The sequence below is a fragment of the Pezoporus flaviventris genome, unplaced genomic scaffold (assembly GCF_033815535.1).
Source record: "Pezoporus flaviventris isolate CSIRO_AGI_PZ_B2104156 unplaced genomic scaffold, CSIRO_AGI_Pfla_v1 ptg000034l, whole genome shotgun sequence".
Taxonomy (NCBI): domain Eukaryota; kingdom Metazoa; phylum Chordata; class Aves; order Psittaciformes; family Psittacidae; genus Pezoporus; species Pezoporus flaviventris.
In genome coordinates, this window is record NW_026892582.1 from 1486113 (window position 1) to 1510089 (window position 23977).

Here is a 23977-nt window from a genome sequence, read left to right on the forward strand (position 1 = left end):
GCCTTTTATAGACTGTACACTCTTGGTATCTGAGCATATCTTAAATTAATAACAGTAACATATACTCTGGAATAAAACTTGTGGTACATTTTATACAATGGAGGCAGAGTGATGACATAAAAAGAGTAGATAAGAGTATAGTACCTTAATAAAATCTTGAAGGGCTCTGTTTCCAAAGAGGAATCTGAGTCTTGTGCACAGATGTGGCCACACATAAAGAGCAGATCTGCTCAGAAACATGACTGTGTAGGATGAGGGTTTTTACTCAGCAGATCTGCATCTCACTGCCTGCACTAACACCTTCCCTGTCGCAGCCGGGAAGCCAAGCCCCCGAGCTCAATCTGTCTCAGGCGTTGATCGCAGAATCTGAACAAACTCCCACTGGCAAAATCCAGTTGGACTCCTGGAGCCAAGGATCCATTTTCACCCTGGCCAGTAAACGCCTTTAATTCATCCCTTGTTCGTGGATGGTGATGGTGGAATGCACTTTGGGAAAGCAAACCCCCCACTTTCTCAAGGGGCAGTAGGGCATGGTCTGCACTGGCATACATAAGTTTATTTTCTGCAGCAGGTCCAAGCCAGTGCCATTGAAACCAATTAAAAACTACCAACCATCGGCAGAAAGTGGGCTTGGAATCAGCTCTTCAGTTGAGGAACTAGGCTGTCATCCAGAAGATGTATGTCAGCTATACGAATTACTGGCAAAAACAGTTTCCCTTTTCATTCACTTGATGCTAGGACTATCCAAGAGTCAGAGAAACTGACATGAAGAGATCTGATTCTGGTCAAAGGCTTCCTGCTCCACACTTCTTGTTGCTATGGGCATTTCATCATCTGAAACACTGCTGTCTGTTCTGTGCCACTAAATTAGGAGTCAGTGAAAGAGAGGTGCTGCTTGCTTTTCACCCATCAGCCAAAAAACTCTGAGGCTGGAGGTTTAACACACCCTCCGATCTCAGGAACTGCCACAGATCCGCATTCTGGCAGCTTTACTCCATGACAGCAGCAGCCTCGAGGCACTGCATGGAAATGATGCCCTTGTCCAGGAAAACCTTTGGAGAAATTACTGTAATTGCCTTCATATAAGAAAATAAGGGCATGGTGCTACAAACAGTGATTGTGGGCATCTGTTTTAGGAGTGTGGTGGCCACGACATGCGGGATTTCAGGACCTTGGGGAATTTCAAGGCTACAACCTGATGACTGTGGATGACAGAATGAGTTTATTCCAGTTCTGAGGAAAAACACAGATGTTGCCAGGAAGGAAACTGCTGTCCCAGTGACAGACAGAAGCCCTGCAGTGGGAAGGGGCTCAAAGGGGTGCTGGCATAGCTGCTGGGGGACACAGTGCAACTTCTCCTCTCCTATCCAGCGTCTCTAATCAGTGCTGTCAGTGTATTCTTCCAAAGAGATGACAACTTGCTAGAAGAGTGCATGGATTGCTTTGGAAAGTCCGAACAAGGAGAAAATGCTCTGCTCACCATAGCCCTCCCTTGCTTCCCATGATAACCTGTTCTTCTCTTAGTGTTTCTTGGAGAACCTGCTTGCCCTATCACTTGAGAACCCCCAGGTAGCAACTCATCTCCATCTTCAGGAAAATGACAGATGAAGGATGCCCATTCCTTCTCCTCACGTCCTGAGAGGACTGAAGCACTTTAACTCAACCGCCTACCCACTGCTGTGGCAGCAGAAGCAATTCCTGCCATAGGGAACTGTAAATTCATTTCATCCTCTAAGCTGTTACAAAGGACATTGTAGTGCAGCTGATCCCCTTATCTCCTCCCTGCTCCTTGGGAACTCTGCACTTCTTGCACATGAACAACAGCAGCAAATTTTGCAGTGCACAGACTCCTCTCACCTGTAAAACCAGTGTGCTGCAACCTGATTTCATAACCTAAACCCAATCACTGCAATGTCACTCTGGCAGGCAGGAAGTCACTAAGCTCTGCCTCTCCCTGAGTGCACAAAGAGTAACTCAACAGTTAGAAACGTCTTCCACATAAAGCAAGGCTTTCCATCTATGTGCCAGAGAGAAACTGCTGGCTGCAGTCCACGGAGCATCCTGGCACACGATGAAGAAGAGAAGCAGGTCAACAGTCATCCTGGTCCTGCTGGTGACCTCAGCCTGTGGCACCAGCATCGATGAGATACGTAGGCTCTCTCCACTGAGTAGAGAAGGGTTTTGGTGCCTAGCTGAAAGTACAAGCCTGACTTTAAGCAAGAGAGGGTAGGAATCATCTGGCTTCACTACAGACCTCTGAAGTGTCCTTGCAGCCCCATGAATGCAAGATTAATGGCTCACTGACAAATGTCACCAGCATTAGTGACTATGAGACTATCTAAATGGAAGGAGGTGCTCAACCTACAGGATTTGTCCTGGCCTGGCACAGTAAAGCAGCCCTGCTTGGATGCAACTGTTGCTCATAGGAGAAGAAAAGGATAGAAAATGTTACTCCTGCTCTCTCTGCACAAGCAGAGCAGTGGTAACAGCAGCAGGCCTTACACAACAGCAGATTACAGTTTAGCTTCTGTTATTTCAGCCAAGGTTAGGTTGAAGGCCCAACACACTAAAAGCAACAGGTTTTGTGTTTAGACAAAGAGAATGCTATTATCCTTTTGACTGCAAACCACCTGCAACAGCAAAAGCCCTCATTCTGCTGTTTTACTGTGCACATCTTGGAGCATGGACACCAGACCTGTAGCAAAGTCATGGCAGTATTAAACAAAACTGGCTTTGGAATAATATGAAGAAGAGTTCCTCCAGCTGAGGAACAGAACTGGAGTTAAATGACTGGAGAACCACAGCTCTGTAAAAGCAGGTCTGGGACAACAAAGTGATGTTGTGAACTGTGAGACTCATCATTTCTACTTCAACAGATACCCAGCTGTTGGACACCTGTAAATCCAGTACAGGAATGAATAGGACGTCTGGAGCATGGCTCTCTCTGGTTTGCCCCCATTTAGGAATAATGGTTCTCATCTTCAACCAGTGGCCTTTAGACACTGCCACAATACAAACTAGTCACAGCTAAGGGCCTGCATGCTATCAAGAGATAGAGATTAATCTGTTTCAAAGAGTAGGAAAAGTGAATCAGTAAGCACAAGTCTGTCTCTCAAGGACTGTCTGTGACTACTTTTGTGGCATTTGTTGTATAAACTCCCTACAATTGTCCACAGTTTTATATTGGCTATTGAAGGATAAAGTGAAGCTCCTAAGACCAAGTAGTTTCCCTGTGAGTGAGTACCATATCTAGAAAGCACATCTGGACAGCCAACCTGGGGCCTGTGTCTGCAAAGAAAGACACTTCTATGATAATGAGCCAATGTTCCCCCCAAGGAACTTCAGAAGATAAACTGTGTAAAACACACTGGTTTTGCTGTAGCAGTGGGTTCTTGGGCATGCCCAAGTTCTTCATCTGACCATGGAATCCGGTTGTTCCAGTGAGATCACAGAGGTTTCAGAATCACGGATCCCTCTCCAAATTCCCCTATCTGCACTCAGGAATCTCCAAATTCCTTTGTAATATTCCATTTTCTTATTTATGATTCAGACTGCCCATTGACCTGCTCAAGAAGCAGCATGCCAGCTCTAAGGCTGATTCGGTATTTCAGTTAAAATCTCTCACTGGGAAATAACCAGCCTGAGTTCCTCGGTGACACTGTAGCAGGAAATCATAAGGGGGGTTTTATGCATCAGTTCTTGACAATAAATATAGACAGAGACATTCTTCAAAGAGAAGTCTGTGGCATGCAGCTGAAGCTCCCTGTTTCATAGATAGCTGGGCTGTAACTGCCAGCTTTTCAGCAGCCTTCAGCTCCGTTTTCAAAGGGATCTGCCAAAACATCATGGAGAGTTGACAGACTCTCTGGGAAAGGGCATCTGATAATAGGCAGGGCTTTTTTCTTCTCCTCTCAGGTACTGTAATTTGTTTTGATATATTGTTAACAAACAGCAGAAAGAAGAGAAATCCATCCTGGAGTACTGCATTGTTGAAACCACCCATGGGATCTCAGCAGAGAGCTGGATGCCTTGAAGTTTGTAGGACAAGGAAGTGGGCAGCAAAATAATTCACTGACCACAGATAGACGAGTTCAGTGGGAACTTCTGCGATTCCCCCTGACATGGAAGCATAAGGATCTCAGCAGTAGCAGTGGTGAAGGTTAGTCCCAAACTCCAGTGCATGCCTGGGTCTGTAAAGGGGACCACATGCTGGCGGTCAAACACCTTACACAAAGTGCCAGCAGCAAGTTTAGCTCCAATATTGGGAAAAATTAGGTAAAATATAAGGCAGAAGCTCTTCCCTGTGAGGGTGCTGAGGCGCTGGCACAGGGTGCCCAGAGAAGCTGTGGCTGCCCCATCCCTGGCAGTGCTCAAGGCCAGGTTGGACACAGGGGCTTGGAGCAAGCTGCTCTAGTGGAAGGTGTCCCTGCCTGTGGCAGGGGTTGGAACTGGATGAGCTTTAAAGTCCTTTCTAACACAAACCAGTCTGTGATGATATGAATATTGCATATTGCAGTACTAGTTGGCAAAACACAATCCCAGCCTGAATGTGCATATGAAGAAAGGCACAGGGTGGTCTTTCCCCCAGACACAAGACTGTGGGTTTAACTGTCCCTCAGTGAGAAAGAAGAGGCAACCCAAACTGTCTGGCATCCCTTCTCCCCATCTTAGTCCTGTCCATGTCCTCCAGAAAGCATGTAATCATAGTCTCACAGAATAGTTAAGGTTGGAAAGGACCTTAAGATCCTCTAGCTCTAACCCTCCTGCCGTGGGCAGGGACACCTCACACTAAACCAAGACTGTCTAGCCCAGCCTTGAACACTGCCAGGGATGGAGCATCTTTGGTCAGGTCAAGTTAAAAGCGCCATTGATGAGTTGAGGTGGTGATCTCCAGCTGACAAGTGTCCCTTTACATGCAAAGTAAGGCTGACTTCTGACTGCAGGAGAAGGTTGCTTTCATGATGCAGGAAGCAGTCTCCATTTAATAGCTGGCTGTGGAGCAAGTGTGGGCTCCTTGCTACAGGAAGCTTAATCTCCTGGTTTAGCAGTGATACGTGTGCTCCATGCCCTGCTTGTGGCCATTTCTCTGCTGTTTCCTTAATCAGCTTGAGGAAGGCTCTCAGATTAGCTGCCAGTCCTCCTCCTGCTCATTCCTCATAGCGTGTGGAGCACAGCTTGAAAAGCCATGTTCCAAAACAGCCTCTTCAGGTTGTGCTTTAGGCCAGGTTTGGGGCCGGTTTGTCAGAAGACAGAAGGGCACAAACCCATCACTTCCATTACTTCAGCGCCCTTTGCAGAAGGTGACGCCAGGGATGGATGTGGTTTTGCTCTTGTTCACCCCATTCCTTGCCTACAGCAACTGCTGTAGGCATCAGTATGGTTTCCATGACCTCCCACTCTCCTCCCACCCAGCTATTCCAAGGGCTGTAACAAAGAGGCTGTCCAGACTCTGCTGAGAAATGGATGGTTTTGTCTGGAGTCGATTAAATAATTCAGAGCGGATTGAAATGCACTATTGCGTCATGGAATCTTTCTGCAAAGCCATGAAGCACTTCCCACATCCCAATGATCCTTTTCTCAAGTCAATACAATTAGGCGCCAGAATATGCAATAGTTGCAATTCATCAGGAATCAGAATGAAAGTGATCTTTAGAACCCAGACTGCGAGACACTGTCAAAACCATTAGATATTATTTCAGATGAACATAAAATGATTCATTGGGATGCAGCAGGCTCTGGCTTGACATCTCTCCATTGATAACAAAATGTCTAGCAAACAAGTGTTTAATGAGAGAAAGGACCCAACATCCCTAACCTTCCATTTTTACATAATCTATTCATGGCCTGTTACAGATGCAGGTATGAAAAAAATGACCCTTAAACTTCCCTTTTTCCCTGTATTAATGAGTCTACCACAGGCGTGGATTACTAATGATGGGGGAGGCAGTAAATTCCATCTTGGAGCTGATTCACTGCATGTTTTGGCTCTGCACTGGGCCAACGCTGATTGTGACAGATGTAATTCAAGACCCCAAAATAACAAATTAAGGGTATGAAACAGCACTTTTGGAAAGAAACTGGAATGTAAGTAAGTCTGTCAGCCAAGTGACAAGGAAGCAGCCACGACAGCAAGGAACCAGGGCAGCGTTGGAGAAAGGAACCAGAATCCTCAGACTCTTAATGATGATTAAAGTAATAAATTTCTTTCCTCCCATTCATCTCTGAATCATATTTACATGCTAATGGACCAGTAAAAGTGTTGGTTCCTGAGCTGATGTTTGCAAAAGGGGATCAGCTCAGGGTCCCCAAAAGGAAGAGTGGTGCGTGTAAAAGGGGGATGAGTACAATGTGTGTAGAAAAGGAGGAAGCGGTGCCAGCCAGTACGAATACCCGATCCTGTTTTACCACGTTGTATCACATTTATTCTGTATGCAAGGCTTGCAGCATGTTGACTGTTATAAATCCACTGAGGTGTCTGCACAAAGACTAGTTTGCATACAGATCTGTCATGTATAAAATACAAAGCCTGACACAGATACTCTTCAGCTTGCAGAAAACCCCGGAAAGGTGGGAAGAATGTGCAAACGAGGGAACACAATGGATGGGTAGATCAAGACATTTCAGGAAGGAAATGACCTGATCCCCATATTGACATGGATGACCCACAGCCCTACCACCATCAACAAGCTTTCCTGAGTCACACAAGCATGGACTTGGCAGTGCTGTCTTGGGCAAACAGACTTACTCACGAGTCATTTACTCTGTGCTTTCTCTCTCCATGCAGAGGGAAGGCAGCACCTTCCAGTGGGAGCAGCAGGGACACGGTGCTGGAAAATGCTGGAGCTCCCGGGGGAGAAGACAAGAAAGTGGAGCTGCCACCCACCTCAGCTGGTGGAGGCACTGAAGCAGCTTGGGAAGATCTTGGTTGCTAAGTATGATCTATAGGTGCCTTTGTCCTCTTCCATGTTTGCCTTAGGTTCTCTTACAGACAAACCCAACTGTTAAACTGCCAGATAAAGCAAGCTGTTGCTTTACTCTTGGAGCTTCTCTTGCAATAAATCTCACGTAAAACCCTGGAGCTTCCAAACCTTGACCAGTGTGGCAGCAGCCATCATCCAGTGCTCCTGCACCATGGGACATATGGTCTGCCTGTCCTCAAAACAAATCTTAGGTGAGACTAGAAGAAGAACAATTTGCCCCTTTTGTATATGCACCAAAAAGAAGCTGATTTGAGGGAGACTGTCAACTGGGAAAAAGCAACAAGTCATCAGCATCTGACATCTCACCTGTACACAGGTGCTGTGCAACCATTCAGGTAACACAGAGAGGGATCATTATTATGAGGTTGTATCTGGGGAGTATGATGCCTGTTTGGGTGTAAGGTCCTGCTAAAGGCCATATACCATGCTCCCACACACCAGGCACATGTGCTCAACCAAAACCAGCTCAAGCTGCCTAGCTGTACCTCACGTGAAGGGTTGTACCATCAAGAGTGCCCTGAGCCACTCTGCAGATACATAAGGTATGACCACGCTGCAGGCTAGGCAAAGCAGAGGCCCAGGCAGGTAAATCCCACACTCAAGCTGTAGATATTGCCTTATCTGCACTAAGTAAGATAAAATGTGGGTAGCTTTTATTGCTCAGTCACCAGGCTGGCTTCTCCACACCAACACCACCTTCACGTTGCCCACACTGCAGGATGCTGGTACAGCTCCACAGAGATGCCAGCAGCAATGTAGTCAGGCTTTCACAGACACATCACACTGACTTGGATACATGGCTCGTTTTTCCTCCTGCCTACTGGCACTGCTGGATAACATCCTAGGTGCAAATATTAGTGGGATACTTGAAGAAAAAGAGTCTCGTGTGTATAGAATCATGGAATGGTTTGGGTTGGAAGGGACCTTAAAGCTCATCCAGTTCCAACCCCTGCCACAGGCAGGGACCCCTTCCACTAGAGCAGCTTGCTCCAAGCCCCTGTGTCCAACCTGGCCTTGAACACTGCCAGGGATGGGGCAGCCACAGCTTCTCTGGGCACCCTGTGCCAGCGCCTCAGCACCCTCACAGGGAAGAGCTTCTGCCTTAGATCTAACCTGAACTTCCTCTGCTTAAGTTTAAACCCATCACCCTTTGTCCTATCACTATAGTTTGCCTTAACTCAGAACACACACCTCTCCCTGTGAATCCAGCTACAATAAAGACTTGCAGCCTTGAATGAAAAGTGAAAGGTTCCATTTCTGACAGTGTTACTGGGCAGGCTGTGAGGACCCTTGATGCTTCCTGAGTTTTCCACACATGCTTTTCAAGTCACAGCCCTACCTCTGCTCCTCCTGGCATAAACTTACAAAGAAGAAAAAGTAGGAAAAGTCCTGGTTTTCCCTACGAGAAAACCATGCAGTCTAAAATCCCATATTCCTCCTACCTCACTGTTCCTTGACCCCTAGCACTCAGTTCAACTGGAAACTTTATTCGCTGTGGTTGCATATCCACATGGGTGCTTGCTCCATGTGCTGTTGCAGTTATGTTCTACACCACCCCGAGTGACCGAGCAGAGCCCTGGCAGGACAGTGAGTATAGCCCATGTTAGTCTCAACCTGGGATATCTGAGAGTAGCAAGATGGTTGCAGAGAGAATAGGTTGAGGAAGCTGCTTTGTAAATCAGGTTAGTGCAGAGAGGGATGTGGTAACCCCTGTCTTTAGTGCTCCTACTTGATTCACTGCAGCACTGCCCTCTCATAGCAACTACTACAGCAACTGGAGCAATAGTAGCTACTCCTGTATCAATATGGGTAGGAAGGATTCGTCTGCCTTCCTCTACTGGCTCAATGACCTAATCCTCCCATAACTCCCCTCTTGCTAGAGGGGGTGAAGAGGTGTCTAGTGCCCATCCAGTGAACACCCATTTAGAGGTGTTGATGTCTCCCAAGAGTCTTTATATGGAACAGAAGGCTACTACCTCCAAATAAAATGTTAAACTTCCAGCTATCCACCATTAGATGAGATTAGCCCTGCCTCCTGTCTCACCATGGAGACTTTCTATCGCCTAAAGACGCTGGATTCATTCCTAGATCATCATGACATACTGACAGTGAAATCTTTTACCATGGTTTGAAGAACACACTATGCAGTGATTTTATAGACTTAAATGCCAGGCAGTGATGCATTGCCCAATGGAGTGTCATGTAAGAATCATAAATCACAATCTTGCCGGAGCTTGTGGATGTCAGACATGTGAATATGCTGATTTGGTATCCATGGTAGTTTGGCATGTCTCACATCTTTGTCTTCTGCCCAAAATAGATTAGCTCTTAAATATTACTCAGCACTTGGAGTTCTGCCACAGCGCAGAAGACAGTTGAGAAAACACCAAAAATGTGTCTCCCAGTGCAAAGAAATATTGAGATAAACTTCATTGGGTTTGTGCAGTCTAAAAGCAGAACCCTCCTCCACGGTGGTGTAACAACAAGGCAAGGGAGGTTATTTGGCTAATGACAGTTGAGGTGGAGATTTTAACACATGCGCTAGAGCTGAAATAGGACAAAATCTGAGTATGAAGCTGCTGAGCTTCATGATAGTCCTGAGCATGAGGCTCAGGACTACAAGCCTTGCTGGAGCACTCATCTCTCCTGTCTACACATACAACTGGGTTCCCAGTGAAAAATGAACACAGGAAATCTATTTAGAGAAGTAATCCAATGATATAGAGCACAATCCCAATGATAGAGCCCCTAAGTAATTTGTTACACCCGAAGTCCCTGCTTTCACAGCACAAATCATAGCACAAAGACAAATCTCTGCATTTGCACAAGCAAACAAGGCTGTTTGCGTGCAGAACATGTGGGGATGTTAATCACCAAGTTGTCATAGTTGGATATGTGAATTTACTATGAAGAAGTTAGAAGTTAACATTATGGTACTGTTCAAATAGAATGTGAATTAACAGGTAGCTGAAACGTAAATTCAAAGGCCAATTCGTTCTTTTATGTCCATAAACAGCCAAGATATAGTTTAATTTCTTCAGTTAATAAAAGCCTTTTATTCCCTTTGAAAAGCACCACCCTATCTAACAGCTTTTGGTATAGGAACAGTCTGGACTCCCACTGCCCATTCTCCCAAACTTCCCAGGGATAGGAAATGTGCTCTGTGAGGCTTCAAGCAAAACTTCCAGTGGGAAAATGTGTGGAAACCACTGGCCCATCTACAGAAGAACAGAGCCCCTGAGGTTTTTCAGTTCTAGAAGGAAAGCAAGTTTTATTCTTAGCTGGGAAGGAACTGGGAAAAGTATATTGTACAGAAAACTGCTGGAGGGTAATTCAAATTGAGACAAAGAGGCAGGTTTTATGGGCCTGCCCGGAGTTATCCATGTGCTTGATGATGGCTATCAGGACACACCACTCTGTAGACCACACCTCTACTGGGGTACACTTGCTAGCTCACCCTAAATACACTGTCAGGCCTGATGTGATAGGATGTGACTGTAAAATCCCTTTTGGATGGGGAGGAGGAAGGGAGAGACCTCGTGTGAAACGCCATCCATGAGTCCTTCCTTGAACCATCTCGGTTCCCAGCCCACCTGAAGGTTCATGGTGGTTTTCTCTGCTTTCCTTCCACCGGTGCAGTGCCAGGCTGGAATTGCAGGGTATTGCATTACAAGTCCCACGGGTGCTGCCTCAGCCTCAGTAAACTTTATTTAAGCACACACAGACATACACAGACAATATACATAGATTTGTTTCTTCTCTGACAGTTCTACAGGACCGACACTGCTTTGGATGACACTTTGGAGACTTGGAAAAAGTGCAGGAAATGTAGGGAAAAAAAGAAAGGTCTTTTAATAATTTGTGAGTGATGGTCATCCACAGGAACAACACGGGTGCATTCAACCAGGCGAGCACATGGACACATCTCCACATACAGTACATCGTGTCTATATAGGTATCTCCACATACATTGCGTCTATATAAATGTACAACAGTCTCAGAAGTCAGCAGGACACAGAACCAGACGAGGACTGGCATGGCACATGCTTTGCACTCCCCGTGTCGCAAACCCACTGCCAGAGCACCAGTGTGACTCGGTCAGGGTGTGAACAGAAAGACGCTCCAAACACAGTCTCACTGTACACTATAAAAAACTCACCAAATAGGCAACAACATCAGAAAAACGAACATTGAGCTGGGGTTCTGGTGACCAGCTACTTTTGAGTCAGATCTCACAGCTTTTGTGTCACCACAACTCCTGGGTTATACGGTTACTTGTCTAATAGAGCTACAACTGTCTCTCAACATAGATTTTATATACAGTACATATACACAGAACATACACAGAGCAGCATACGTATATTTTCGTGGTTTCATGTTTGTACATTATATCACAGATTATATGAACACACAAAATATATGTTTTAGGACCTAAAAAGAAATAATTTTATAAAATATTCATCATAACCCCGCCACCCCAACCCCAACCCAAAAAAAAAAAAAAAAGCCCAGAAGTCAAACAAAAGAAATCCAGAAATGCACTCTTCAAGTGCTGCCTGCCTGCCCTTGGACAGCACGAGATCCTTCCCTCTCCTTTGAGAAGTACAGCAGCACAATGGTGGTTTGCAACCATGCACTCAGGAAAACACAGAGCAGTCTAAATTGTTGAACTGCAAAGTCAGAGTGGAGTCTGGAGCCTGGCTGCCTGACTCAACACTCTCCCACCATCTCCCTTGCTAGGATTTAAAAGGTTCTGCTAGGGGCACAGTATTTTACCTGCATCGATATTTGCTAAGCTAAATCTACTGACTGCAGTCCAATACTGTTACCTCCCAGCGCTCAGAACCCAGCTTCTGAGTTATAGCTTTTTTCTTTTTTTATTATTTCTTTAAAACAATCTTTTTATTTAGCAAAAAATTGTTTCCACTGTACCCTTCGTGTGTCCTCTTCCTAATGTGACAAACCCGGAGGAGATGAAATTATGGAGATCTGGCCCTCCACTTCGATAAATATCCTTTCCATAGGGACCTGCCAAGGAAAAGAAAACAAAGAAACCATTATTGAGTGTGTGTGTATATATATCTATATGTACATATATGCTATACAGCCCTGATGTTACCCTCAGGTACAAGTATCAAGGCCCCACCACACGGCTCCATTGCTAATGGCAAGCAGAGGGTATAACAGAACATAACACCTATAACAGCATCAAAGTCTTACACCTTCCTTGGCCAAGATTTACTGAGAAGAACAATTGCATATTTGATAACTGCCAAGGAGTGAACCAATACTGAGAGGAGAACCGCTAACGTGCCAAACCAAACATCCCCATCACTGGCAATTCTGATCATCACTGGCTCGGATGCAGGTTTCCCAGGAGCAGCACTCCCAAGAACTGCTCTCAAACCTTCCAGACTTAAGAAGCTAAAGGAAATCAGAAGCGATCTGGCTTTGATCATTCCTGATTCCAGCCATACCCCTGGCAGCAGCCATGTGCCATTGGCAGAGAGCTGGTCTCAGCACAAAAGCAAAGGTGCAAATATCACGTGTCCAGGCTGGACCCAATTCCTCATTAACAGCATGATACCAAACTTTGCCTTCCAGCTTTCATTTGCTCTGGCCCTTCATAGCATCCCTGGATAGTTTCTCAATAGCCTTCTGCAGAACACTTCCTAGGAGCTTTCTCAGTCCATGACAAAAGCGTAGGTTCAGGAGGCACCCAGCTTTTTAATATTTTAATTTATTAATGAAGCCAAGGCCGTTTGCCTCCCTTTTACCATGCAAAGCTCTGAAATGAGGACACAGTTAATTTTTCAGATACTCTTTATCATCTCCTCCCTTTTTCATGTTGTTCATTTTTCTATTCCTTTTATTTTAGAAAGAGGCAGAGATAAGATAGGTGCTGGGGGAGGGAAGTAAGGCAGCCTAAGGGGCCAGGAATGCAGCTCCCTCTCCATCCCCTCCGTGCCTTTCTGCACAAGCTCGTGATGCACCACTGCTCTTCAGCACGGTGGCTGGGAGTCCATCACAGCAGATGGTCCAGTGCACACTTGAGCAGGGGAGATGAGTTGGGAAGCTTTGGGGAGGGCCAAAGGGGCATCAGGGATCCAGGTGGAAATGCAGCCTGGGGCCATGCTCTGCCTGGCTCACATTGCCTCTGACAGATGCTCCAGCCCTGCACCAGTTTTCCAACACTGAGACAAAATCCTGTTTGCTCTCACAAGCTTGTATTCTGTCTGGCCATACTGTGACAACCAACAGGAGCAGAGACTTTGAATCTCACCAGGCTGCCAAGTTTTCCTCTGTCTCTTTTAGCCACTCATTCCCACCTGTGTATCCCAGCAGCTACCACTGATTTTACAGGCCATTACTCCTGTCATGAGAGCCCACCCTGCACACAAGTGGGCTGAAGGTAAGCATCCCCCCAAGTCTAGACTGTCCCAGAATGATAGAATCCCAGCCTGATTTGGGTTTCAGCGACCTTAAAGTTCACCAAGCTCCAACCCCTGCCACGGGCAGGGACCCCTTCCACTAGAGCAGCTTGCTCCAAGCCCCTGTGTCCAACCTGGCCTTGAACACTGCCAGGGATGGGGCAGCCACAGCTTCTCTGGGCACCCTGTGCCAGCGCCTCAGCACCCTCACAGGGAAGAGCTTCTGCCCAAGAGCTCATCTCAATCTCCCCTCTGGCAGGTTAAAGCCATTCCCCTTGGCCTGTCCCTACATCCCTTGTCCCAAGCCCCTCTCCAGGTTTCCTGCAGCCCCTTCAAGCACTGGAGCTGCTCTCAGGTCTCCCCTTCAGGAGCCTTCTCTTCTCCAGGCTGACCCAGCCCAGCTCTCTCAGCCTGTCAATATTCCACTCTTCTGCCGTGCAAAGGATCTGAGCAGACTCCAAACCCCACTCCTCATTCAGGAAGAGCACCAGCAACTGCCTGGCCCCAAGAGTCTAGCACAGAAGTCACCATCACATGAGCACGGTGAAGATCCTTGGAGGAGGCTCACATATGGTAGGCAGAAGATGCTGAGACTTCTGACAAATATTTATTCTTATCTAATAGGGAAAGCATCCCACTCCCTTCCCTCACAGATCTGTTTTGTGGTCAGGGTCAGTCAAGTGCTCCCTGTCAACTCCTCAAAACACATATGAAGTGTTTCTGCAGGCTTGGGAGTGTTAGCAGCAAGACAGTTTTCTTCCTACAGTTATAGTAATGGAAGGTGGTAGCAAAAACCTTCAAATGTGGAGGCACCCACCCATAAACTGGCTGAGAGGAGAGTTTCCAGAAATAAGGAAGAAGGATTTTCTGCTTCCACAGGGAACATTATGGGCTCTTTCTCTCTTCTTCCCACCCCGCTCTTGTGAGCTCTGGCTGCTCTGTTCCTGGACAAAGGTGGCAGGACTTTGCCTCCGAGTCCCTGGAAGTTATTTGTGCTTCATGAGGTGTTTGTTCTTATCCTGAGAAGCACACAGAGGGTTTGCGGCTGCAATGCCCCATTTGCTTTCTAAAATGTGCTGCACTTTTTCTCTCCAGAAAGCCAATTTTTGCTTATATACCATCAATTTTCTATGCTTTCAGGGCCAGCTGCTCTGGTGACTGACACTCTGTCAGTGTCATGAATTTACTGGTTTAAACAAGGATAAAAGAAACACACAAATATGTGCTATTCCCTCTAGCTGAGATCAGCTCTTTTTATATGTCCCTTTGGAGTCTCGGTTTAAGACAGAGATCAAGAAGGGGAAGTATATAAAAGAAGCAAATATTTACTGGCAGATTGAAGATTGTTCATCAGCCATTTGTTCTCTGAACCTTGCTCTGCCCCTTCTTATAGTCCATAGTAGTTAAATTAAACCATTCTTGTGATGAAAACCCATTAGCATTTGAACAGAAGTTATGTTTTCCCACAAGAAACTTGCATTTGTAGACTTCAAGTAGCGAGTTTTCCCTTTTTATGGGTACATTATAGGATGCTACAGTTGTTTTATATGTTTTTTTTTTTTCATTCCTGCTCACTTGTGATCATTTCTCTTGGCTCCACAGTGTAAAAATGCTGGTAACATGGCTTTTACTTCTAGAAGCACCTTGGGGGCTGCAGGTGCGCCAAGCTCAGCTGCTGCTATTCAAAGACTTCATCACCACTTCTTGATGGATATGTTTCACACTGGCATGGTACCTTACCAAAGTGCATGTGCCTAGAAGCATCAGCAGAGAAGGCTGTAAAGCACTGGAAATGCTGTCCAGGGCTATGCCAGACCAGAAGCCACCCCTGTCTCATTCTCTATTGAGGCTGTTTTCCTCCTTTCTGCCTTTAGCTGTGTGCTCTCACTGGTCTGCTGCTGGGAGTCCTTCCATAGATTGTGGCAGCTGTGGGGTGGAGGCATGGAGATGCTGCAGAAGCACCCAGTCAAATGGAGATCTCTGAGCTAAGTCTGCTGTGGTGGGGACAGTTTAATGGCTTTCTTCTTCCTGCTGCCTACAGGCATTATTCACACTGCTCTCCCTCCTCCCTCACGTGAGACCACATCAGAGCAAAGCTGCCCTTTGCTGGTGTATTTCCCTGGGAGCACACACAAATTCCATGGGTTGCTTCGAGGCCCCTTCCAACCCAAACCAGTCTGGGGTTCTGTGGTTCTATACTCATGTTCTCAGGCTCCCAGCACACACTTTCCCCCTTTTACAGCTCCTATTTTGGGTGGGATTAGTTGCTGTCTGCCAGTTTTCCACATCCATACTAGCACACATAACCTGACCTCATGGCATGGAACATGCTACCTACCAATACACTATTTCTCTAGGAATTTTATATCTCCAAGGTCTATTTCTCACAATCAAATCTAAAATGCTGCTTCAGAACCCTGTGTCTGAGTCCCTGGAAGATGTTTTTCCTCCCTCTCACTCCCTGTCCTTGCTTACACTCCTATCCATGTGCTCTACTGCATATAAACCCTCAGATGCACACAAGCTCCCAGGCTTTTGCATTAGAAGAAATGAAGAGGGCTCCAGCAAGGCTGTGTGTGTTACTAAAACAAATGAAAACTAACACTTACACAACTTAAAATCTCCAGAAGAAATTGAAACAAGGCGAAACATGACTTTTTCTCTCTTCTCCTTTGGTTATAAAGCACAGCAAAGGCAGAGAGCAGAGGAGTGTTTTGCCTGCCACACAATAAAGGCATATTCTTTAGGGCATACAGCTCAAAGAGGGAACATTTCATTACAATGGCATCCTGCATAACACACATATGGAACAAACTCAGTCACAAACAGCAATTACATCCCCAGCTCTGATTTAACAGAATTATTAGAGCTGAACTAAAATGCTGTTATCCACCTCTCGGAAATGTTATTACTGAGCACAGATTACATCACCCTGAGAAGGGCAGACAGGGACTGTTGTGGGCAGCCTTTTGCATGGTTTACTCTGGGATTCTGACCTTATCCTTGTCACAGTTTTCACCCAGAAAAAAACTCATCCCCAGAGAAGCCTCCCCACATCCAAACTGCTCAGCATCAATGTTATTCTCAGACAGATCTCTGTGGAAAAAGAGATAAAACCTTTATTTTGGACACACACACACACACACACAAATACGACCCACAGCCTACCTGCCTCTGATGCTGCTCACTTCTGCTGGAGTGAGTCTTTTGGAGCTATTTTATACATATCAACAGACTGACACAAAGGGCACGAGCTGCCAAAATGACCGTGAGGTGTTTGCTGAGCACATGGCACACTGCTCTGCACTGCTCTGGATGTCCTGTCAGTCAAACGCAATCATCCTTGAATGCGAGGGGAGGCACAGCTCCAGACCCAAACAGTGGAATTCTTGGAGCCAGCAAGCACGCAGACCAGCTCAATCTGAGCAAAGTCTCATTGCAGCAGTTGGTGGGTGTCAGCCATGGCGTGAGCTACGTCACGGAAGGAAGTGTTCAGCCTGGAGAAGGGAAGGCTCCTGAAGGGGAGACCTGAGAGCAGCTCCAGTGCCTGAAGGGGCTGCAGGAAAGCTGGAGAGGGGCTTGGGACAAGGGATGTAGGGACAGGCCAAGGGGAATGGCTTTAACCTGCCAGAGGGGAGACTGAGATGAGCTCTTAGGCAGAAGCTCTTCCCTGTGAGGGTGCTGAGGCGCTGGCACAGGGTGCCCAGAGAAGCTGTGGCTGCCCCATCCCTGGCAGTGCTCAAGGCCAGGTTGGGCACAGGCGCTTGGAGCAAGCTGCTCTAGTGGAAGGGGTCCCTGCCCGTGGCAGGGGTTGGAGCTGGAGGAGCTTTAAGGTCCCTTCCAACACAAACCCATTCAGGATCCTGTGATCCCTACAGATCCCCAAAGCTTTTGTGATGTTTCTGGAAGAGAACGGGTCCCTCTCCAAGCCAAGTCTTGCGCACTGTGAGCCAGTCAGTCCTGTGTCATCAGGGACTTGACCAGCTGGCACAGGCTCCAGCAAGCACATGGCTCTTGCACAGCTGACTGCCCAGAGCATCAGAAAACAGTAAAAATTCAGGCCAGGATCACTCCCAAGCCAAGGGGGAACTTCGTATTCAAAACAGAAGCAGCAGATTGTTCCAACCTGTAAACTGGGAGAGCCTTATTTTTCCTTTTGATTTATTTCAGTGAATTCTGCATTATCAGCTTTCAAAATGCCTTTGCATCGTATTTTCCAGCCTTCTTTACAACCAGGATGGGTAAAAGCTTCCTATTCACTACTGAATACTGAAGCTCTCAAGTAAAACTATTGGCCAGGAGCTGGGCTTTATGGATAATGTTGCATACTGGAAGACTTCCCACAACACCGCAAGGATGGGGAACAGTTCCCTGGCATGGGGTTTGTGTCAGTCCGAACTAGCAACCTGCCAAAAACATGCCCAGTTAATGCAGAGGAGAACAAGTCAAATCCAGTGCAGTGAGCTCTATGAGCCCAGGTTGTACTCATGGATCTTTCTGGCATGAGGAAAGATAAAGTGAAGCTAAAAGCTGTGCTGGCTTTCCTCATAAGTGACCAAGGGAACACCTCCTTTCATTATCTGTTGACTCCACTAAACTACAGCAGTTGTCCTTGACTTTGCACCCCCCTGCAAGCTTCAAGAAGCTGTAAGAGGCTTCAGGAAATATCAATTTTAGGTTCTGTTGACTTATAAAAATTACTTTGTGACAGTAAAATACAGGACTGCACTGCTGGAGGGTCTTGCCAGCAATGTGGGTTATTTTTTAGGCTGAGAAAGTTGGGGCTGTTGAGCCTGGAGAAGAGAAGCTGAGTGGAGACCTCAGAGCAGCTTCCAGTGTGTGAAGGGGGCTACAAGGATGCTGGGGAGGGACTCTTCATTAGAGACTGCAGTGACAGGACAAGGGGTGATGGGTTAAAACTGAAACAGGGGAACTTTAGATTGTATATAAGGAAGAAATTATTTCCTGTTAGGGTGATGAGGCACTGGAATGGGTTGCCCAGGGAAGTTGTGAATGCTCCATCCCTGGTGGTGTTCAAGGCCAGGTTGGACAGAGCCTTGGGTGACATGGTTTAGTGTGAGATGTCCCTGCCCATGGCAGGGAGGTTGGAACTGGATGATTTTAAGGTCCTTTCCAACCCTAACTATTCTATGTGCATTGGGGGTGATAGAAAGACAGTGATGAGTTTATCACTGGGATGCCTAAATAAAAAACACTTTCAAAGAGAGGATTAAATTAATAGGAAAATAAATTTCATCATCTCTCCAAGGCTCCAAATGCATGTGTTGGCTAGAGATAACCTACTGAAGCACCTGGTTTGTGGAGGTAACAGCTCTGCTCCCATGGTCTTTCTCATCAGCTGTACCCAGTCACACACACGTCTTGAAGCAGGCTCTGAAGCTCCAAAAAGAGCAAACACTGAAGCTCCAAAAGGACACCCCTTTCCTCTACAGAATAGCAGAGGGAAGAGACCCCATGGATGTTGTCCTTTATGCAACAGGGATGAGGAGCTCACACAAACAGACTTCCCGTATTACTGTATGCCCTAATCCCTGTGCTGAAGCTTTCCTCCTTGGCACAGAAGGAAGAGAAAGAAAGCATGGAAGGAGAAAAGGAATGAAAAGGGACTCTAATTCCTTTCCCTTGAGGACATAAGGATCTCTTTCCATCACGGGTGCAATCTGAAGCCATGCAATCATGTAAACCACAGTGAAAGCACAAGCAAATCAAGACTGGCTAATACCTCCATAGAAAACTTAACCTGGTTGCACTCCTTGCCCAGTGAGTAGAAGAAAGCCACTACCACACCTGCAAGAACCCAAACTGGCTTGGGGTTCCCGTTCAGAGGAGTCTCAGGCACTCAAATCCCAGTGTGACTGAAAACCAGTTGTTGCCATCAGTATTAGGGAGAGCTGTGTCGCTGCACCTCTGCACTTGCAGTGGTGACACTGCAGCTCTAACACTGCACAGGGCTAATGATGGACCAGAGCTGAGCAGAGTCAGAGCATGACCAACTGCATAGAGGGGCTCTATGCAGCTCTATACATCCATGGGATCCTTGAAGCCCAGGCTGTCAAAAATTAATGACAAATAAGCCCTTAATCTTCTGCACCCTTAAGCACATGCTATAATTGCAGAGCCGGGGATACAGAAGGAGCTCAAGTTTCAGCATGACTCAGGGAAAGGAGAAAAGTTTCCTTCTGTTTTTTACCAAGCCATGAATCAGTTCACTTATCCCTAGTACTCACACATTCCCACAACACCCTATCAGGGAAACAAAACACAGACTGAGGACTGTTTTATCATCCTGCTGGATTCCGTAGCAAGGAAACAATTACTGCAGGCTGATTTAAACTATCCTATACAGAGAATATCAGTCACGATTAAATGCTGCAGGTTTTCACAGCAATGTGTCTACAGCTTTATCTAGTTCAGTGATTAGCCTGCTCACTCAATGTGCAGAAGCAGCAGCTTTCATTTCTTTCCCTGCCAGCCAGCACTCGAGGCAATCCTCTTCCTCCCTGGTAAGCACCTAAGCACCATTCTATGTCTTCTCTGATCCCTTACAGTCCATCCTTTATCCACGCTGCAATGAGTGTTGACATTATACAGTGAGTGTACTTGTCCCCAGATCCCTTCATGCTGGCAGGTCTGTTGGTGATATCAGGAAGAACTCCTGTACTTAAACCCAGTCCCACCTGAGGAAGGACTGAGGATCTCTTAGGCTTCAGTGCATGAATCTCTCTTGCTCTGCTGGGACATGGCCAGTCTTGGCAATCCTCCCTGTTTCCACCTGGTTAACAGTAGTAAAAAAGGAAAGAGAATAGAAACAAGAGGAAAAGCCAGGATTTCCCAAGCAGGAATCTCCAGGCACTTGTCCTTCAGTGCCTAAGTGGTGATGCTGTTGCAGCCCAGAGAATATGGGTTCTGCTGTTACCAGTGAAAATCCACAGAGTTTGTAATGACCGGACACTGTGGGGTCTTGGGGCCGGACTGGGCTTGCCTAGACCTGAGCTGCTCCTGGCTGGTTGGGCTGTGATAGGAACACCGTGTCTGTCACCTACCCTGGGCTGGCTCCACCTGTAGCAACAGCCCAACAAAGCCCGGTTGTCCATGGAGGCAAACTGATGACCCAGCCAGAGAGATGTGGGAAGAACAGGCATAACAGCAGAGACCCAAGGGAAGTTAAATCAGTTCATACATCCATTTGGAGGGTAAAATAAATTACAGAATCACACAATGGTTTGGGTTGGAAAGGACCTTAAGATCATCCAGTCCCAACCCCCTGCCATGGGCAGGGTTACCTTCACTAGAGCAGGTTGCTCAAATGAGTCTTTCTGCATTAATTTGAGCTGTAAGCACTAGTACTGCTGTAACTGTTCTGTGTGTTTTGATTAGAGTGGTAAAATGTAAACTAACAGCACACTTTCAGCTTCACACACAAGGTAAGTTCCCTTTGGCTATGTAGGATTTTGAGCTCCCACCCACTGCCCCTCATTGCTGAAGTGTCACAGGCAACACAACAAGGGCAAAGGGTCTGCACTTTCTAACTTGCAAGCTGGGTTTCTTACTTTGCTGCCAGAGCTGAAAGCTTCACTTGCTGTGACAAGTTAGTACTGATCCTCCTCCTCTCCACAGGAACCGGTGTCTCTCCCTATCCCTGGTCAAAACTATGCTGGATTTTAGTCTGTCCGTGCAGCACCAATAAACCTTTAAGCTTCACAATAAGTGGGGTTGGAACTGGATGATCTTAAGGTTCTCTCCAACCCAAACCAGTCTGATTCTATGAGTCTATAATACTTTGGTGTTATTAAGTCAAAGCTTCAAAGAACACATCTTATGCTCCGCTTCTAATTGAGGTAATAAATAGAGGTGGCAGAGCTGCTACAGTGAGCCCCAGGTGACCTTAGGTAACTCCAGGTAACCCAGGGTGCCTCAAGTGATCTGGATGCTGGAGGTACTCATGGCTCAGACTTTTCGCTGTGTTAAAACCAAGGGGTAGAACTCTGCTTCCTGAGGACAACACGCATGCATTGGCAGTTCATGAAGAAAATAGAAATAATGGAGGACCAATGGCAACCCCTGGTGGGATGGGGAGAAGAACTGGCAAAAACGTAAAACCTTATCTCAACTGAGGAGTTTTATAATGAAAATAAAGCAAAATATTAATATCAATATTGATGTTGATATTATTAATAATAGTAGTAGTGGCAATAATACTGATAATGATGATGATGGCTGGCCCATCCCTGGCAGTGTTCAAGGCCATGTTGGACACAGGGGCTTGGAGCAAGCTGCTCTAGTGGAAGGTGTCCCTGCCTGTGGCAGGGGGTTGGAAACTGGATGAGCTTTAAGGTCCCTTCCAACACAAATCCACCTGGGATTCTATGCTAATTAAATGGAGAGGGAGAGGGAGAGGGAGAGGGAGAGGGAGAGGGAGAGGGAGAGGGAGAGGGAGAGGGAGAGGGAGAGGGAGAGGGAGGAATAAAACCCAAACCAGACAAGTGATGCACAATACACAAAGTGCACAATACAGGCTGGGCTGACTGATGTCCAGCCCGTCCCCAAGCAGTGATCAACGGCTCCCAGACAACTCCCCTCAGTTTCTATCCCAAGCATGACGTGCTGTGGGATGGAGTACCCCTTTGGCTAGTTTGGGTCTGGTCCCTGCCTCTGCTTCCTCCTGGCTTCTTGTGTGCTTCCTCACCGGCAGAGCAGGAGACTGCAAAGTCCTTGACCAGGGTAAGTGCTACTGAGCAACAACTAAACCATTGGTGTGTTATCAGCATTGTTCTCAGACTAAAGCCAAAACACAGCACTGCACCAGCTGCTAGGAAGAGAATTAACTCTATCCCAGATGAAACCAGGACACAAAGCCTCTCCTGTTTGCTGTAATTCTCTACAGCCCCTCTTTCTTCACCCACACTTCCACAGCTTTCCTATGGGAAGAGCAGCAATTGCCTACATGGAAAAGTAATCTGAGGGAAGTGTTGAGTGCTTTTCCCATTCTCTGTAATCTGACTTACCAAATGGAAGCAGCAAGAAAGTGTTACTCCTCTGATACAATAGGTGCTCAGAAAATTACAGCAAGAACCTACACACCAGAGAAACCCTTCTGCAAAGCAGATGAGAATGTTGTTAGAAGATTACACTGAAGATGGAAAGTCTCCAGAGGTTCAGAGAGATGGCATCATCTTCAAATCAAACCTCAAGACTCTTTTGTCGCGTGTTGGGATTCTGTGTTGCACGGACTTTTGGAACTTCAGCCTTTTATTTCCAAGTGAATACCATCTCTTGAGATAACTAAGTGAAACTGGGTGATTCTCAGTGCTTAACTGGCTTTAGAACAGCAATTTTAATTTGAGATGAAGATATTAATTTCAGAAGTGTTTTAAATGCTTGCATTTACAATAATCTTCTTGAATAAAGAAGCTACAAAACTTCAGATACTGTCCCCAAATGTATTTAGTTTATGGAGTTACTTCTCAATAAACAGAGTATTTAGAAATACATGGTGCACATGTACATCAGCACTGCAGCCTGCACATTGTGCAAGGACTTCCAGGGGAAAAGGATGATGGTGACTCATTTTTCCTTCTGGGTAAGGCAGGAAAAGGGAATGTACCCGCTGCTGTCTCACTTCACTCTGAAAAGCTGAGTCCTTAACGTACATGATCTCAGGAAGTCTCTGGGAGACTGGGGCTAAAAGGAGAGGAAGTAACTGTGTGGATATCTTAGCCTCAGTCATCCTCTGAAGGCCTTGGTCCTGTCACTAGGAACAGAAAGGGCAGAGGAGGTAAAAAACAGGCCTGTCATTAAAAAATGAGATTTTGTTATTAAGACGTGTGGGTTTTTTTTTCTTTTTAAGGTGGGGAAAACCTTCATTTGAAAGATTCAATAGAATACAACTTACTAAGGAACATTGCTGGAAATGGAAACGAGGAGAATTTATGAGGGGAGAAAAAGTGGCATGAGTGATGGAGCACTCCATTTTCCCCAGGTACAGGAGAAAAGGGAAATGGCTTCAGGTGCTCTCTGCTCATGTGCTGAGCCTGCGAATTCACAGCAGGCTGTGAGCATTCCTGCTCTCAAGTGCTAGGACATATTCCTGCCTCAAGTGTAAATATGCATGGAGACTCCAAGATGCTCCACTCTCTATTCCCATCCTGGCTTCTCATGTGGAGCCCCAGAGCTGATTTTCTCACTGGTATTACACAATCCCCACCGATGATCTTTAATCTGTTCCTGCCCATTCAGGGTATGGCTACAGAGAGATCAACTATTTGTCCTGGCTCTGTTCTGAATTCAAACACATTTGAAAGCTATAGAGAAAACCAGCCTGAGAAAAAGGAGAATGGCAAATGGTGCAGTACATTACACTCAACGAGAACAGCAGGTTCCTGTAGGCTCCTGGTCTAATACAGATCTATCCTGAAACTCTCCTGTCGCTGCTTGCTTTTCTTTAAACAGAAGGTGAGAGCACCAGAGGGTTCAATACAGGAATCACTAGTTGCCTGTTTAATACTCTCACCACTGCTGGCTCTCACCCCTCCTGCTGTGCTCCTC

General features: G+C 46.4%; 1 protein-coding gene and 1 long non-coding RNA gene across 4 annotated transcripts in view; one reads left to right on the top strand and one right to left on the bottom strand.

Annotated features, from left to right (window-relative positions):
* SHISA6 (shisa family member 6) overlaps window positions 1–23977 on the bottom strand; it is a 229391-nt gene that overhangs the window by 154434 nt on the left and 50980 nt on the right. For all 3 annotated transcript variants that reach the window (XM_061461939.1, XM_061461938.1, XM_061461937.1), the window contains exon 3: window positions 11913–12008. In XM_061461939.1, coding sequence (XP_061317923.1) covers window positions 11913–12008 — 96 coding nt within the window. The remainder of the gene's footprint in view (window positions 1–11912; window positions 12009–23977) is intronic.
* Window positions 20517–22856, top strand: LOC133273595 (uncharacterized). The gene is made up of 2 exons (XR_009744894.1): window positions 20517–20625; window positions 22481–22856. It is a non-coding gene; the product is annotated as an uncharacterized LOC133273595 (long non-coding RNA).